Source organism: Mustela erminea, chromosome 12, assembly GCF_009829155.1.
Source record: "Mustela erminea isolate mMusErm1 chromosome 12, mMusErm1.Pri, whole genome shotgun sequence".
Taxonomy (NCBI): domain Eukaryota; kingdom Metazoa; phylum Chordata; class Mammalia; order Carnivora; family Mustelidae; genus Mustela; species Mustela erminea.
This window is the reverse complement of record NC_045625.1, coordinates 89,789,003-89,804,748: the sequence shown is the minus strand read 5'-3', so window position 1 is coordinate 89,804,748 and position 15,746 is coordinate 89,789,003. Positions and strand designations below refer to the sequence as shown.

The window sequence follows — 15,746 nt, the reverse complement described above, 5'->3', positions numbered from 1 at the left end:
AGCAGCTCTCAGTGCGCTGTCTTTGAGCCTGCGGTCCGACCATCGGCCCGCGTGTCTGTGGTCCGCGGGGCTCGGATCCCCACCCGCCGCGAATCCCGGGTGCTCGCGAGCCTGCGGTCTGAGGACCAGCCCGGTGTGTGTTGTCGGCTGGGCTCGGACCCCCACCGACCCCGCACCCTGGGCGCACCCCAGCCTAAGGCCTGACGACCAGCCCGGGTGTGTGTGTTGTCTGTGGGGCTTGGACACCCCACCCCGGCCGCCGGCTGAATCAGGAAGCCACGCTGCGTTTATACTAAAAGAATAAAGATTTTTATTAAGCATTGTAAGTTGCATTCAATAGCCTTCGGTACAGCACGCCACAACCCACCTACAATCAGTCAGACCCAACAGCAGTTCATTCTTGCACAATCCATGAGTTAGGGCAGAACTCCCTTCAACTTACAGTAAGATCCTACTCAGGTCTCGCGGGCAGGGATTGGGGAATTACATCTCATTTCTGATCACTAATGTGTGATGAAGAGCATCAGGAGAATTATATGAAAACGAATAAGAAGTGATTCTGATTTCAAAGTACATTGTTTGGAAACAGTAACAAAAACATCAAAATGATATAAGTATACCTGCTTCTACTAAATTCTTGATGGGAAAGTTCTCAAGAACAAGCAATTTGTTTCCTGCTACAGAAGGGGGGGTTGTTTTTTTTTTGTTTTTTTTTTTAAAGATCAAAGGGATTTTTTTTTGTTTTTCACAGAATTTCATATTTTGCTAATATGAAGGCATAAAACAGCAACAAAGAACAATAATGCATACAGCAGTGAATACACCAGGGTAATGTTGATATTTGAAACAGCTAGATAATTTTTGGGGAGTTTTTAGAATAAATGCAACAGAGGTCAATAATCACAAAATTTTAAGGTTAGAGCAAGATCAGTCAATGACTAAACAGAGTTAACATCTTTTATAGGACTATTACTGATTATTAGCATTTTGTTTTGCAAATGGGCACATACTGGTAAGAATGGAAGGACAATAACATGCATAATATTAACTACACACTTTAAAAATTATGAACCATGCAGAAGGTTAGCTCAAGTAGTAGCACTAATGGTCTACGTCCGATCAAAACCACATAGTTCATTGATCACAGATGCATGGTATTAAGTCACGAAAAGTTTCAGAACACATTGTGTTGATTTTGAAAGGTCATTTGCATCTTCTATGATTTCAACTTTATCTCCATTTAACTTGCTTGTAAAGTAAGTATGATGTACTGCATATTTAAAATCAGCAGAACGGCAATATTACTCTATAATTTTTTAGTTTTGATAGTTGCACTTTTTTTTTTAACACAAAAGAACCACATCAACAGTGATGAGATTTAAGTAAGAAAGAAAAACCGTGGTGTGCCTTATTTCTTTCATAATCATAAAATCAAAGCCTTAGACAAAGCTTTCTTGTGAACAGTAATGCAAAATCAAAGATAATGGCATACATATGGTGCCAAATGCTAAAAATGATATTTTAAGCTATATATACTTAAAGACTGCCAAAATTTGTTTTCTTTATAGTTCAAGAAACACAACTATAGGCTTTTGTCATAACCAGTTTAAACTTTGTGTGTACTTCATTTTAAGTGTGGGAGTCAAATGCTCTTCATTTTCTTTCTCTCTTTTTGTTTTATTGTAGCATTTTGACTACAACTGGTTAAAACTAAAAATGTGTTGTTTAAATCTCTGATATCAAAGAGGGATCCGAATTTCCAAAGTCCTCATTTTTCTCTTACGGAAAGGAAAAAATGTACATAACTGTAGGCTCTCTTTCTCTCCAGATATTCCTGAATCCTACCCTTCCAGCATCCTTCACCCTCTATAAAAATAAGTTTACTCTTCTTTCTTTAAGACAGCAGCGTCCAGAGCGTCAGCCCTGCGGCAAGCACTGTCTGTACTTAGTGCATTTAAGTGAGGATTTGTATTGCACGTCTTAGAGTCATTGTTCAAGGCACTTTCCGAGTGGCTGGGGGCCCTGGCGTCGCCCGCGCTCCCGTTCATCTGGGGAGCAGGCTTCTCCTCAGCCACCGCTCCGTTTTCAGCCAGGGACCCATCCGAAGACACGGCGGACGACTTGGATTCCCCGGATCTTGACTTCAACTCTTTAGCCACTTCCTCTGCTGAAGCAGCATAGGGAGGCTTGCCCTAGTCAAAATCAAGGACAACAAGCAAGAGAGCAGTGTTGATCAACAGCGGGAGAGGAGGAACGCCCACCGAGCCCAGACAGTGCGCGCTTCAGTTCAGCGTGGCACACCCCGCAGGGGCACGCTCGTCACGGAGTGTGCACTCTGCTCTCATGCGCTCTGTGGGCTGCGTGGTCCACACTCGCTCTACTCTGCCCTCCGTCCACCCCAGTGCTCTCCACAGCCTGTCCGGAGGATCTGCTCCACACACCCACGTACTCCGGCCTGTACCTCACGACGGCCTCAGGCTCCCCATGTACACTCTAGTGGTGCACATTCCATACCCTACAGTCTGTACTGTCTACACTCTGTACTCTCTCAAGTCTGTGGCCTCTACAGTCCACACTCTAATACACTCTGTCTTGCTTTCTGCCTGACCTGCTGCTGGGAGATGCCTGTCTCGGCAGGTTCGTCCTGGGGCCCCTTCCCTCCACATCTCTGTAGGTAATATCCTGACCTGCAGGAGACCCCCACCCAAGCTCTTCCCAATCCTTCTGGATAGTACCAGCTGCACCTTAACACCACCCCTATAAATCCAGCTGAAGTTTCAGACTACGATTCCCTCCATGTTTACCAACTCACACGTCCGCCTGTCACAGTCTGGGGGAGGCCCGCTTCTACCGGGAAATGGAGGCAAACCTAAGTCCTCTCAAGGACAAGCCCACAAGAAGTGAGTCTAAGCCGATAATCGCCACAAAGGTTTGTGACTTGTCTCTTCTGAACAGGCCTCTCTGCTCCTCTTAACAGATTTAAAAGTAATTTTGGAAAAATATGTACTTTTAGAGTGCTTCAGCTCATGTCCTGAAAGACAAGACCTCTCGGTCAGAGACAAGGAAGACAGCCGAGAACCTCCAGGTGCTTACATCTCAGACCGCGGGTTTCTCAGCCTGGCACCATGACATTTTGGACCTGATCGTACTGTCATGGGCTGTCTTGTGTGCCGCAGAGTGGTGGGCATCGCCGGCCTCTGACCATTAGAAGCCAGAAGCACTTGCAAACCAAGCTGTGTGTGGGGGGCACATCCTCAGGGCCGAGAACCACTGTCAGAGGCAGACTCCTTGATGAAGAAAACCTTAATGGTCTTTGCCTTTGAACGGTCATTTTTCAGTGAAGAACAGGAGACCCAGAACCAGAAAGCCGCCCACAGAACTTCCAGCTCTGCATTTCTTCCCTTTCAACCCCAGATGGCAGTGTGTCTGGTCTCCAGTCTCTCCCACTCTGAAAACTGTGTCTGCCTGGTTGAAAAGAAAGCCCCCCCCACACACACACTCAGCCAAGCAGGGCTGGAGGTGCCCGTCGCCCTCGCCTCCACCAGTGCTTCCAGTGTTGGTTCCCCTCTGGGCTCAAATCCCATGGGTCTTCTCAATTTAGTAGTTCAGTCCCAGATTCAGAAATACGAATGTGAGCTTTTCCACAACTCAGTACCACTGTCATTTTGTTAGAACCTTGAGAAAAATTACACAAAAATGTAAGAAGGTGAAGTGGGGGAAAAAGGTAACATCAAAGATTTCCAAGTACGTGCTTTCAAACCTCCAAGGGCTCACTCTCTGAGGGAAATGTCCACTTGCCACCAAACAAACACCTCCAGCAGTGTTGCTGGGGCTGGCGGAGGCACCACCCCACAGCAGGGGCCCCAGCAAGGGTCTGCGTGTTGGAGAAGCCACCCCAGTCCCTCTCTGGAGACCGTGGGGGCAGGAACAGAGGATGCTGGCGAGGGAACATGAAAGCGGACTGTACCTGTTCAGAAATAGACATCTGCTCTCTACAGAGCCAATTCTTCCCATAAGCCTTGGCCACTACAAGCCCCTCCCACCCACGCCACCATGAAGAGTACCCCGAGCACAGGGCAGCACTTCCTCCCCTGCCTCACTGACACTCGACCCTTCCGGGCAGCAGCAACACCAACAAGAGAGATGGGCCAGAAACTCTCCGGAGGCCAGCTGCCCTTCACTATCCGGGCCTCTCACGGGGCAAGAACACCGATAAACGAGGAACAGGAAGCACGAGGCAGAGTCACACAGAGCGCAATGTAAGAAGATCAGGGAAGGAACCACACCACTGTGGGCAGCCAAGGGCATGTCCCCAGAAGACCAGGACCTGTCCTCTGGCTCCAGCACAGAGCAGACCAAGAAAAGCCCGGAGATGAGGTGGGAAACACGCAGAAGATCCAAAACAGAAGCAAAGGCTGTTCCAGAAATGGAGATCCAACTAGAGAGACACAGTACCACATGGACATCGTCATACATGAAGATGGGGAAGAGAAAGAAAAGCTTAACATTGGAAAGAAGGGGCGCCTAGGTGGCTCAGAGGGTTAGGCCTCTGCCTTCAGCTCGGGTCATGGTCTTGGGGTCCTGGGATCGAGCCCTACATTGGGCTCTCTGCTCAGCAGGGAGCCTGCTTCCTCTCTCTGCCTGCCTCTCTGCCTACTTGTGATCTGTCTGTCAAATAAATAAATAAAATGTTAAAAAAAATCGGAAAGAAACAAAGACAGGGAAACACGGATCAAACCACACTGAGATACCCAGCCAGAAAGCTAACTTCAAAGACAGACAGTAAGAGGAGCTAGCGAGGGTGTAGGGAAATCCACAGTCTCACGCACCACTGGTGGGAGGGGAAAACCGGGCAGCCACTGTGGAGTCTGGCTGTTCCTCAAGGGCATGAATGTAGAACCACCACGGGACCCAGGAATTCACTCCCAGAGGAATGAAATGTGTATCCGCACAAACACGTGAAGGCCAGGCCTGTAATGAATTATACTGCTGCATATCTGAAAGCTGCTAAGAGGGATCTCAAAAGTTCTCATCACAAGAAAATCCATTTTTGTAACTATCTGAGGTAATGCAGGTTACCTAGACTTACTGTGGTGACCACTGTGCAGTATACACAAGCATCAAATCGCACTCTGTCCACCTGTGACTGATACAATGCTACACGCTGATTACATCTCAATAAAGCTGGGTAACAGCCTCCATGTCCATCAGCTGGTAAACAGATACACAAAATGTGTCCCGTCCCCACAGTGGAGCATCGGGGAGCGACAGAAGGGAGAGGCGAGCTGGTGCGCAACATAACACGCACACAGAGCAAGGCCAGAGCCATGGAAACCAGATTCGTGGCCGTCAGGGGCTGGGAAGTGGCTGCTCCTTTGAAAGGGGATTCTTCTTGGGTGCTGAATGTTCTGGAATCAGCAATGCTGCTGCACAAGAGTAAGAACAGATTGCACTGTCCACCTGAAGCAGGTGAGTTCTGTCTCGAAAGACCTCAAAGGGAGTGGAGAACATGCCAAATGCTGACGACGGACCCAGGGCAAGCTCAGCAGGAGCACCAGAGATGAAACCAAGCAAGGAGAAACAACAGAAATGAAAAAACAGGAATCCAAGAAAACTTTCTGATGTAAGACAAGATCTGAAACCACGTTTGGAAAAGAGCATGGTGTGTGCCGAGCACATCAATGCAGAACGACCAGCAACGGGGCTGCATCACTAAACCTTGGCAGAGAAACAAAACCAGTTTGGGCCTTTGTGCCAAAACCACAAACGACTTCCAAGAGAAAGACGATTCGTTTATTGTCAGTCTTCAACACAAAGCTTTATGAAAGAAGAAAATGAGAGACCGTCCATGAGACACCTGAGTGGGAGGTAAGAACCACTGCTTTCGATTGTTAGGAAAGCAAAGTGCTTTCAAATGACCCCTCATCTCCATGGGGTCCCCTCTGTGGTCTACTGAGGACAGCCTCGAGGGACAAGGCTGGCAGGCAGAGGACACACTTCCACAGAAGCTGGGCAAATGAGGCACAGGTGGGGTGGCAGGTCAAGGCTGTGTGCTGGGATGACCTAGTCGGTAACAGCCCTCAGAAATCTGCGAGCTGGGGGACTGAGCCACTGTGCACGCAGCTGGGACAAAATCAGTGACACGTCCAAGGCCATCTAACTTATCAACCCTGGGTTCCTGGGGTGGAAGAAGAGACATACCGATACCAACAGTAAAGTTTAGGTCAAATTCCCAAGGTCTTAAATTTGAATCAGGAGAGTCCATACAAACTCTGGAGGTATTTTACTGAAGAAAAGCAACGGCATACACATGCGTGTGTCTGTTGTGCATGGTACACCGAGTGCACGGCAGCGTAGATGTGTGCGTGTCTGTGGGCATGATACATCTGAGTACACGTCCTTCCTCTAGCTCTGTTCATAGGAAAAGCACAGAAACAGTGACTTGGTGTGAGGAAAGACAGAGATCCACATGCAGACGTAACATGAGAGACTCAACACAAGTCCTGTAAGCAAACACCCACGTTTAAATTAGAAACAGTGTGAGGCGTCTGGGTGGCTCAGTGGGTTAAAGTCTCTGCCTTCGGCTCGGGTCACGATCTCAGGGTCCTGGGATCGAGCCCCGCATCACGCTCTCTGCTCGGCAGGAAGCCTGCTTCCTCCTCTCTCTGCCTGCCTCTCTGCCTACTTGTGATCTGTCAAATAAATAAAATCTTTAATGAATAAATAAATAAATAAATTAGAAACAGTGTGAATTCAGGAGAATTGTATCTCAAAAAAAAAAAGAAAAAAAAAAACCAACCAAACAATAAAAAGCAGGCATGTCACTTGTGTGTTTCTGCACAAACAGGACTGCGTGTCCTGGTGAGTGCACAAAGAGCACGAGGAACAGTGACCGAGCCATGGCATCAGGGTCCGTGGGCACCCAGACAGTGGTCATGAAATGCCATTTCCTACTAAAAAGCCCAAGGAACTAAGAGAAATGTGGTGCTGGGCCAGGTGATGCCCTCAAAGGAAGCCACCACAGACCAGATGCCACACCAAAGGCCCATGGCCAAGGCAGGCAACGTGTCTGTCCTGCCAGGACTGTCATACTCAGGTACCAAACAGGAGGCAAGGGGAAGAAGCATCTCTTTATACAAATTCCCCAATAAACAATGAAAAGAGCAATGACGGAGTAAGAACATCTTCCTTTTGCAATTTCCAGTGAATAAATGGATCCAGTCAGTGGCGCATCAGTACATTAGGTCCTAACACGCAGACACGTGTGCCCCTGACAGAAGCGCACGGGTCCACCTCAGTCTTGTCACAGGGACAGAGACCCACGACTGGCAGGACACTCAGACCCACTACCAGGATGCCAGAAGAGGAGGTCGGGTCATGGGGAGCCAGCCCCTCAGAATACACCTGGCCAGACGCAGAGTCTGTGGGCGACACACTGCATCGTCCCTCCTTCAAAAAGTGAAGGAAACAGGCAGGGAGGGAGGGAAGCCGGTGGACTCAGCACACTATGGAGACAAGGAAGAGGCTATGCCACACAGCTGTCTTGTATGGGGCCTTGTAAAGGCCCCATAACCAGTAGGGCTGAAGTCCCCATGAGGGCTCTCTGCACAGGACAGGCTCTGGGTTGGAGCACAGCAAGGCCGGGTTCCCCTCCCTCTTGTAAACCTGTCAAGGCTGAGTGCTTTCCGCTCAGAAGGGCGTCTCTGAAGACAGGAAGGTTGGGGTGGACCTGGGAGGGCCAAAGTGAGCAGAGCACACTCCCCACCCTGGGGGACGCTGCACTGCAGATGGGCTGCCTGGACTCTGCTTCTAGGGAGGGGCTGTCTTTGTATCTGACTTGCTAGATATATTTCACCAAAACAGAAATTCCTGTTGGTGTAGTTGGTTGAGCATCTTGGTTTCAGCTCAGGTCATGATCTCATGCAGCATCTCGAGATCAAGCCCCGTGTTGGGCCCTGTGCTCGGCAGGGAGTCTGCTTGAGATTCTCTCTCTGCCCGCCCCCCCTGCCAACATAAAATGAACCTTAGAAAAAAGAAAGAGAAGTTTTTACGATGCTGAGGTCAACCGGTAAAGGCAGGCGTTTTAGTTTCTTCTGGCCAATTAAACTTCCGTGTGTGGTTATTGGTACATGAGTCACTGGAGAGTCCTGAGGTTTGCATGCACAGCATGGACAGAAAAGCACACTTTGATTGAATGTCGTAACTCGAGAAGTAGGCTGACTGGCATTTCTAAAAGATCCTTCTCAAGAGGAAATTCATCAGCATCCAGGTTCTAAAGTGGTAGTATCCAAAGCAGGAAGAAACCCCAGCTCTTTCCTAGAGACATGTTCGTGACTGTGTCCCCTCACAGGCTGAACCTCTCAGGGAAGAGCTAGTCAAGATGGTCCAGGAGAAGAAAAAGATACCAGTTTTCTTTTTAAAACCTGCTGCTATTTACTTAAACGTTTTATAACATAAATGCCGCTAACACCCTGGGAATGTTCCCCATGCAGCTGTGACCAGGAAACCATACTCTTCAGCACCGTGGCTGCCGCCTGCCCAACTGGGCTGAAGAGTCACAGCTGGCAGGCCCCTCACGCACTCGGCAGCTGCAGAACCCCCCACCAGCACCCGCTGTCTGGACGCAGGCTCCGGAGGACTAGCCCGGAAGCCCGGGCCCTCAGAGTGCGCCACTGCCCTGCACTGCGGATTACCTGAATCACACCCTGGTTTTTATAGCCTCTGCCGTAGTACCGTCCACCTCTTCCAAACGTTCTGATCACCGGAGTGGAAATCACTCCCCTTGGACGCCTGAACAGAGAGAAGATGACAGAAGCACACAGGCTTGAGTCTGCTGAAGACAGCCGAAACGTGTAAAATGATGTCGCTCTCCTGCAGTAGTAGCACTGTCTAGTAAATCACGGTCACACCACAGACTAATTCTAACATTCCAAGATATCAATCGTTTGGGTCTATAAAAATGTTCCTAGGAAAGTCCTAATTGAAAGAGGAGGCTAGGGGCGCCTAGGTGGCTCAGTGATTGAGTCTCTGCCTTCCGCTTGGATCATGGTCTCAGGGTCCTGGGATCGAGCCCCATATCGGGCTCTCTGCTCAGCAGGGAGCCTGCTTCCCCCCTCTCTCTGCCTGCCTCTCTGCCTACTTGTGATTCCTCTCTGTCAAGTGAATAAATAAAATCTTAAAAAAAAAAAAAAGAAAGAAAGAATAAAGAGGCTGTTTTCTATTAATACAAACACACTTTCAGAACTTACCCCCGTGCTGGTCCTCCAACAGAAACCACTTGCAAAGGGAAAGGCCCGCGGCCCCCGCGGCCCCTTCTGCTCCCAGCCCAGTGGCCGACCACGGTGCCAGCTATTTCTAGCTTCCCTCCCTGAGAAGGTATAGGCTGCAGTCCTGCATAAAAAATAGAACAAATCTTGACAATCACATATTAAAAATTGCAAAAAGGAATAAGCAAGCACTTTCTTTTCAACTGTGGCTTATATTTCATAGAAAGGCCCCTTCCCTTGCTTTGGGAAGATTTATTTATGACATAAAGTATTAATGTGCACATCATTTGATTTTAATAGTTTTAGCTGTTGTTACAAACACACCTGAGAGTAAGCAAACGTGCCGGCTACACAGAACTAACAACTGAAATGAGTTACAGATGCAAACTGTGCGGGGCTTTTAGACTGAAACAGGTTCAGTAAACCGCTGCCGCCAGGCAGTCCCCGCACACTGCCTCCACCACAGAGGTGGACACCTGCAAACTCAGAGTGTTTTCTCTTTGAGTAACTGCTTCCAGGCTTCCTGCCTTCACCAAACATTACGGAAGCTAACCAGGAAATGTGGCTTTATTTCTCACTGTACTGTTAAATCAGAATTCCCTCATGTGGGGTCACAAACATCCACTGTATTCACTAACTTCTATTAGCTGTGTATAGCTTGCATTTTCTAAGGTCTTCTGACTAAACTAAGAAAATTCTCAGTTAACTGAGAGCAAAACTTCTGATAAAAACCAAACAGAACCTCAAGCTTCTTATTTCCTGGCAGATGGAACAGACCCTAATACACTCTCTATGATCCGGGTTTTCAACACGACAATTAGCTGCCAGCCAGCACTGCCCAGCAAGCACATCTATGACAGGCCTCGTGTTCCTAATAGCCACACTGAAAAAATACAACAGATGAAATAGGTTTTGATAATGTTTTATTTGACCCAACATATCAAAACACTATTATTTCAATATGTAACCAATATAAAAACTAGTAATTAGCTATCTTATATTCCTTTATCCATATGAGGTCTAAAACTGGATGTGTGTTTTGTGTTTCGGACCCAGCTCAGATCGGACAAGCATAGGTCAAGCGCTCCAGAGCACAGTGGCTGCCGGTCACTGCACTGGACAGTGCAGAGCTGAGCTCCAGAAACAGTTTGCGAGTAGTTAGGAACAGGTTCCTCTTGCCATTTCGGCCCAAGAAACTACTTCTGACCCCACAGTGTCCACAGTCACCACCCCACCCAGAGCTGTATCCCAACTACACACTGATGTGAGTGTCCAGACAAGGGGTGCAAGGAGCTGAAGCCAGTGGCGAAGCACCGAGCACGCGTCACTGCACGTTGCATGGCGTGGGGAGGAAGAAAAGCGCTGGTGGGAGGCAGGAGAGGGGCATGCAGGGTTGGTGAGGGAGAGAAATGGTCCCAGAGCCCCTCTGGGGGTTGGGGGGTGGCGTCTGCGCTGGCCTGCGAGTCTTTACTGCTCCAGAAGAGGTTTCCCTCCAGCCCCAGGAGCTGAGCTGGAAAAACATTCCTGGGCAGGAGAGGAAGACTTGCCTATCCTGGAGTTACTTGAAAATGTATCTGAAGGGCCCTGTGACGTGGATGGGATGGCCGGGCCTAACTCTGCAGTCCCAAAATACAGGACATGTGACACAGCTACGAGTCACAGGCTCTAATTACAGCTAAATCACAAGACATTATTTCAAAACTAAATGTTAAGACTTTTTTCTCTCTTGTAAGGCTACACAATACAAGAAGAGAAGCAAAGGGAATTTAAAATAAATGTATCTATGTATGTGGTTATTAGAACTTTCTTTAAAAATGTTTCCTACGGAACAGTCTGTGGAAAGTTTTTGTGCCAGGAGTTCTGCTACGACCTCAGAACCTTCTACGCCAGCTCATCCCCTCTCGTCAGGGGAGTAGCCCACCAACAGGCACCGCCAGGCAGCCTGTCCCAGCACAGGAGGTGACACTGGGGCCAGGCACACATGGCCGCATGGACACTCGATAGCCCCACTGCCAGGCCGAGACCTGGGGGCAGACCGGGCTGGGAGCGGGCCTAGCAGAAAGGATGCAGTGTTGGGCCAGGACAGCAGAGGGGGACCAGGTGGGGCAGCGAAGCTCTAGGAGAAGGCATGGCATAATTACCACCCTGCGACTTGCTAGTCCTGCTGCTGTCACCGCCGGAGAAGGCTCCGCAGTGTCCCGCTGCCGTTGCCACTCGGAAGGCACGGTAAGCGCCTGTTGCTACAGTCTCCCCATAGGGGCCTCCAAAGCCACAGACTCCTGTGGGACCCAGGTGGAGAGAGACGGAGAAGCCATGAGGAGCGGGTTCGGAGGGAGCCACCAGTGGGCCTCTGGGCAGAGTGACCCTGTCTCCTTCAGCTGCTGCTTCCATACCATCAGCTGCCAGGGAGGGGTCTCCCAGCCCCTCTTGCCAGCAATGAACAACTCTGAAGTGTCAAGCATGGGGGGCTCAGACACTGGCCCAGGGGGTGGTGGGGGCGGCCTTGGCGGAGAAGACTCCTCTGGCCCCCAGACTTGAGCCGACCAACTGGTAACACCTAGTCTCTCCAGCAGCCTCTGTATTTCCCTCTCTCCCTTCCCCATCACGGCTTCGGGAGTCGAGTCTGCACCCTGTCTACCCTGAAAAGCTGATGCTGCAAATATCATCGTAAGCCTGGTGACTAGTTACAAGGTCCCAGTGCAGCAAGATGTGGACCAGGGCTACACGGGGTGCCTGTGGCACGCGTACCTGTCCCCTCACACTGCCAGTCCCTCCTGACAGTGCCTGCACACTCACCTGCAAAGCCCCGCCCTCGGCCCTGAGCTGGGGGGACGGGCCCGAAGTGCCGGGGGTACACGGAGGCAGGGTAGAAGGGCAGCGCCGTGGGTGGCGGGAAGGGAAGCGGGTGGCTCTGCCGGGAGAGGTTCAGCCCTTCCAGGATGCTCTGCCGCATCTTCTCCACCTTGGCAGCTTGCTCGGCCTGCAAGTCAAGTGCCAGCATGTGAAAACGTGGCTCGCGAGGCTTGGCTCGAGTTGGAATGGACAGGACAAAGTGAGACACACCGACGGCCAGGATGTGTCTCCACACTTTCTCCCAAGTCACAGTCCTGGTCTGCAGAGCCACGCTTGGTACAGAAGGCAAGCAAGGTGGAAAATGCAAACAACGAATAGATCCCCCTCACTCCCATGGCCTCAACCCCAGACAAACATCAACTTAAAAACTTAAACCCCAGCTTTGCTGGCTCATCTCCAGGTGAGCACCATTTCCTATAGGAGTTCTTAACTGAAAGTATAGTTTTGGTCCTGGAAACCAGTGGTTGAGTCCAAACAGCACAGACGATGCCCGCGGACCGAGCGCTTGGCCGGGCGTGTGCTGCACGTGTCACAGAAGGCGACAGCGACCCGCACAGATGCACACCACACTGCCTGTGTGCGCCAAAGCCACTGTGAGAAAACACCTATAACATTCACCTGGAGTGTCTTTTGTTAATAAATACAAAAAAACATAAAACAACACGAATTCTTAATCCGAGAATCTGAAAACCCCTGTATCCCATCAATCCGTCTTTAGACTGAGCCTGACTTGGGAGCCACAGCAGCTCGGGGAGAACAAGTAGTTAGAAGCCCGAAGCAAATGGAGGCTTCCATTTCCCACTCTGCAAGGGTCTGCGGAGCGCGGTGAGGTAGGAGTTGCCGCCGAGGCTCTGCTGTCCTGTTTCAGACTTTACACTGTAAACAAGTGTGCTGTTCACCATCTACTTAGTGCCACGTTTTCATGCTTCTGTGGGTGATTCTGCTGTCGGAAATGGGCCTGAGCATCGTGTCGGGTGCTGGCTCATGTCCCTAAGTGCCAGGCTGTGGGATGCGCCTTGTGGAGATAGCTAGTGTGCCATGTGCATGTTCAGGCTGTTACCGTGTTGCTGGCCGTGAGGACAATGTGAGTAAGTGAATAATGTGTGTCCATCGAGATGTCATGCCAGAAACACAAAAACAAGGCAGGGTACTGGGCTGCTGAGAAAGGTGTGGCCAGACGCCGGGAGGAACCCAGCCCCATATGTCCCCCAGGGGCCAGCTTCAGTGTGCGGTGACTTAGCGCTCGGGTGGGTACAGCTCGGCGCCCGCAGCCAGCATGGACACTTGTGCACATGTGCGGCCAGGCCCAGGCTCACTAGCCAGCACACGTTCCTGCATCCCGCTCCGAGGTGGCCAGCTGCTCCTCCCTGCCCGCTGCTGCTCCTGTACTGACCTGACCATCACAGAGGTCGATGAGTGGGGTCTTTTCCCGGCTTGCTTTGAGGAGTTTGGACTGGAAGAGCTTCCCGTCAAAATACATCCAAGGGCAGCAGTGCTCCCAGGGCACCGGCTGGCCACACGCGTCGTTCGCAAACAGGGCCATGTCCACACCACTCATGAAGAGAGCTGACAGCTGAATGCCTCGGGGGTCGAGGTTCTCGATCTTAAAATGGAAAAGAGTGATTTCCATGGAGTAAGAGCACCACAGTACCTGCTTCTCACAACATCTGACTACAGCTCTGCACAGTGAATGTGGACACCCCTCCATCAAATGCCCCCTAAGCACACCTGTTACTACCTCACAGTGAACCTAGCGCTGGGCTATCTGAACATAGATGTTTTATGTTCCTTAACAGATTAACATTTAAGAAACTGCCTATTTCAACGTGGAATCTGTAGAGCGTTGTACAAGCGCAGAGACACCACGTTGCAGCTCACACGACCCAGTAACAGATTACTGGGAGTCTCCTTAGTGCTCAGGAAGGCCACAACTCACGCATGAAAACAGATTCTACAAGCTGGTAACGGAGGAACAGAAAGATCATAACAAGGAGCAATTCTATAAGATTCTGCATTTTCCAAGTCGTTACATTAAAAAGCACTCCTTATAATTTCATTCTAAAACCTGTACTTCATGTTTACATCATTTTATACGTTAATGTTTTAGATAGCAACTCATTAATGAGACTGTCGAATGTTTTGGGAGAAATGGATAGCTTATAAATGGAGAACACAACAACAAAAACACTGTGTCTGGGCCATGCAGACTATCTCTCCTGGCTCCCCCCACTGGTGCTGCCGCCCTCCTATACCCATGCACAGCCCTCTCTGCTCGCACCTGGTGCGCTGGGCAAGGAACACTGACAGATACAGTCAACTCTTGATTGTCTGTCTACGAAGGACCTGGTTTGTGGATTATCCGGAACCGAGTTCTCACTGCCTGGTTTCTGTCTTCCCGCCCTGCGCGTGTACTTTTGAAGGTGATGGTGTCCCAAGAATGCAGTCTTCACGGGGCACCCACCTTAGCAATGCCTAAAGGGGCAGGTGCCCTGGCTTTGCATGAAAAAGGAAAAAGGTCATTCCCATGCCAGATACCAATGAATGTATGAGCATCTGCTATTTTGCGCTTGGTGCCAACATCCCACAATCAGCTAACACTGTTTTCCAACCTCTGTTTTTTTGATTTTTCCAAACCTGGAAAAGCCTGTCCCCGGCTCGCAGCCCAGCCCTGCCAGCCCATGCCTTGGGCGTCGCTTCTCTGAGCCTTCAGCCTCACTGGGACTGACACTGTGCTAGGCTGAGGGCAGGCGGGGCTGCGGGATAGGACCAGGGAACATTTCCTTATGAGAAGAAAACAGGGAAACAGAGGGGAAAAATGGAGAAAGAATTCACTTGAAGTGAAAAGTCCCTTCTTCTCAGAGAGTCTCACATGCCTTCTCCTAGAAAGCTGACCCTGAGAACATGGCCTCACCAGGGGTGGCACGGAGGCTGCTCCATCACCCAGTGCCATCCTGCAGCCTGGCAGCGCCTTCTGGGGAGGCTGCTGCCAGCACCTGGTTTCCCACGCCAGCCTCACATGGAAGATGGAGCCCCCGCGCGCAGGTGGGCAGACGTGGAGCGCTCTCCCAGGGAGCTGTCGGGAGGCGTAGGGAAGTCGGCCTCACCCACACACACATCCACCTGCTCTAAATGGACTCAACATCAGTGAAGGAACCATTTGTATGGGTTTCAAAAATGATTATCGAGTCATATAGTTTTACTAATCACAACTACCATAATTTCACAGAAAAAAATCCCAAAATAAAAGCTGTTCAAATAACGTAAATAAAATCTCAACTGGTGTGTGGATCTTGCCTCACCCAAACAATTTCTAAACTACCTCACAGAGTGTTTTCTATTTCTTTCCCTATATGCTAATTACACAAATAATACCAGGCAACACCCTCAGGGACCGCGACACCCATGTACTGCGTGCTGCTGCGTGCACTTTCACGTGCATTACCTCGTTTGCATCTCGACCACGGTGTGACACACACGCTGCTCCTAGCACTCCACTTTATAGAGGGGGACACACAGTCACAGAGCGCTCAGGGTCTTAACACCGGTCACTGGCAGCACCGGAGTCTGAGCCCCTGTTCGCGGATGTGGCTGTGATACTTGCATCCCAGCCTCACTCTCTGGCCCAGA

The 15,746-nt window shown here is 50.1% G+C and overlaps 1 protein-coding gene across 5 annotated transcripts in view; it reads right to left on the bottom strand.

The window, feature by feature from the left end:
* Positions 1–286: 286 nt before the first annotated feature.
* Positions 287–15,746, bottom strand: part of FAM120A (family with sequence similarity 120A) — a 97,751-nt gene continuing 82,291 nt past the window's right edge. For 2 of the 5 annotated variants that reach the window (XM_032306416.1, XM_032306419.1), the window contains 6 exons: positions 13,513–13,722; positions 12,063–12,246; positions 11,408–11,545; positions 9,249–9,390; positions 8,694–8,790; positions 287–2,192 (listed from right to left, as the gene is read on the bottom strand). In XM_032306416.1, coding sequence (XP_032162307.1) covers positions 1,881–2,192; positions 8,694–8,790; positions 9,249–9,390; positions 11,408–11,545; positions 12,063–12,246; positions 13,513–13,722 — 1,083 coding nt within the window. In that variant the 3' untranslated portion in view covers positions 287–1,880. Of the gene's footprint in view, positions 2,193–6,271; positions 6,412–8,693; positions 8,791–9,248; positions 9,391–11,407; positions 11,546–12,062; positions 12,247–13,512; positions 13,723–15,746 lie in introns of those variants that run through there. The other 3 variants (XM_032306417.1, XM_032306420.1, XM_032306418.1) reach the window with 3 other exon arrangements.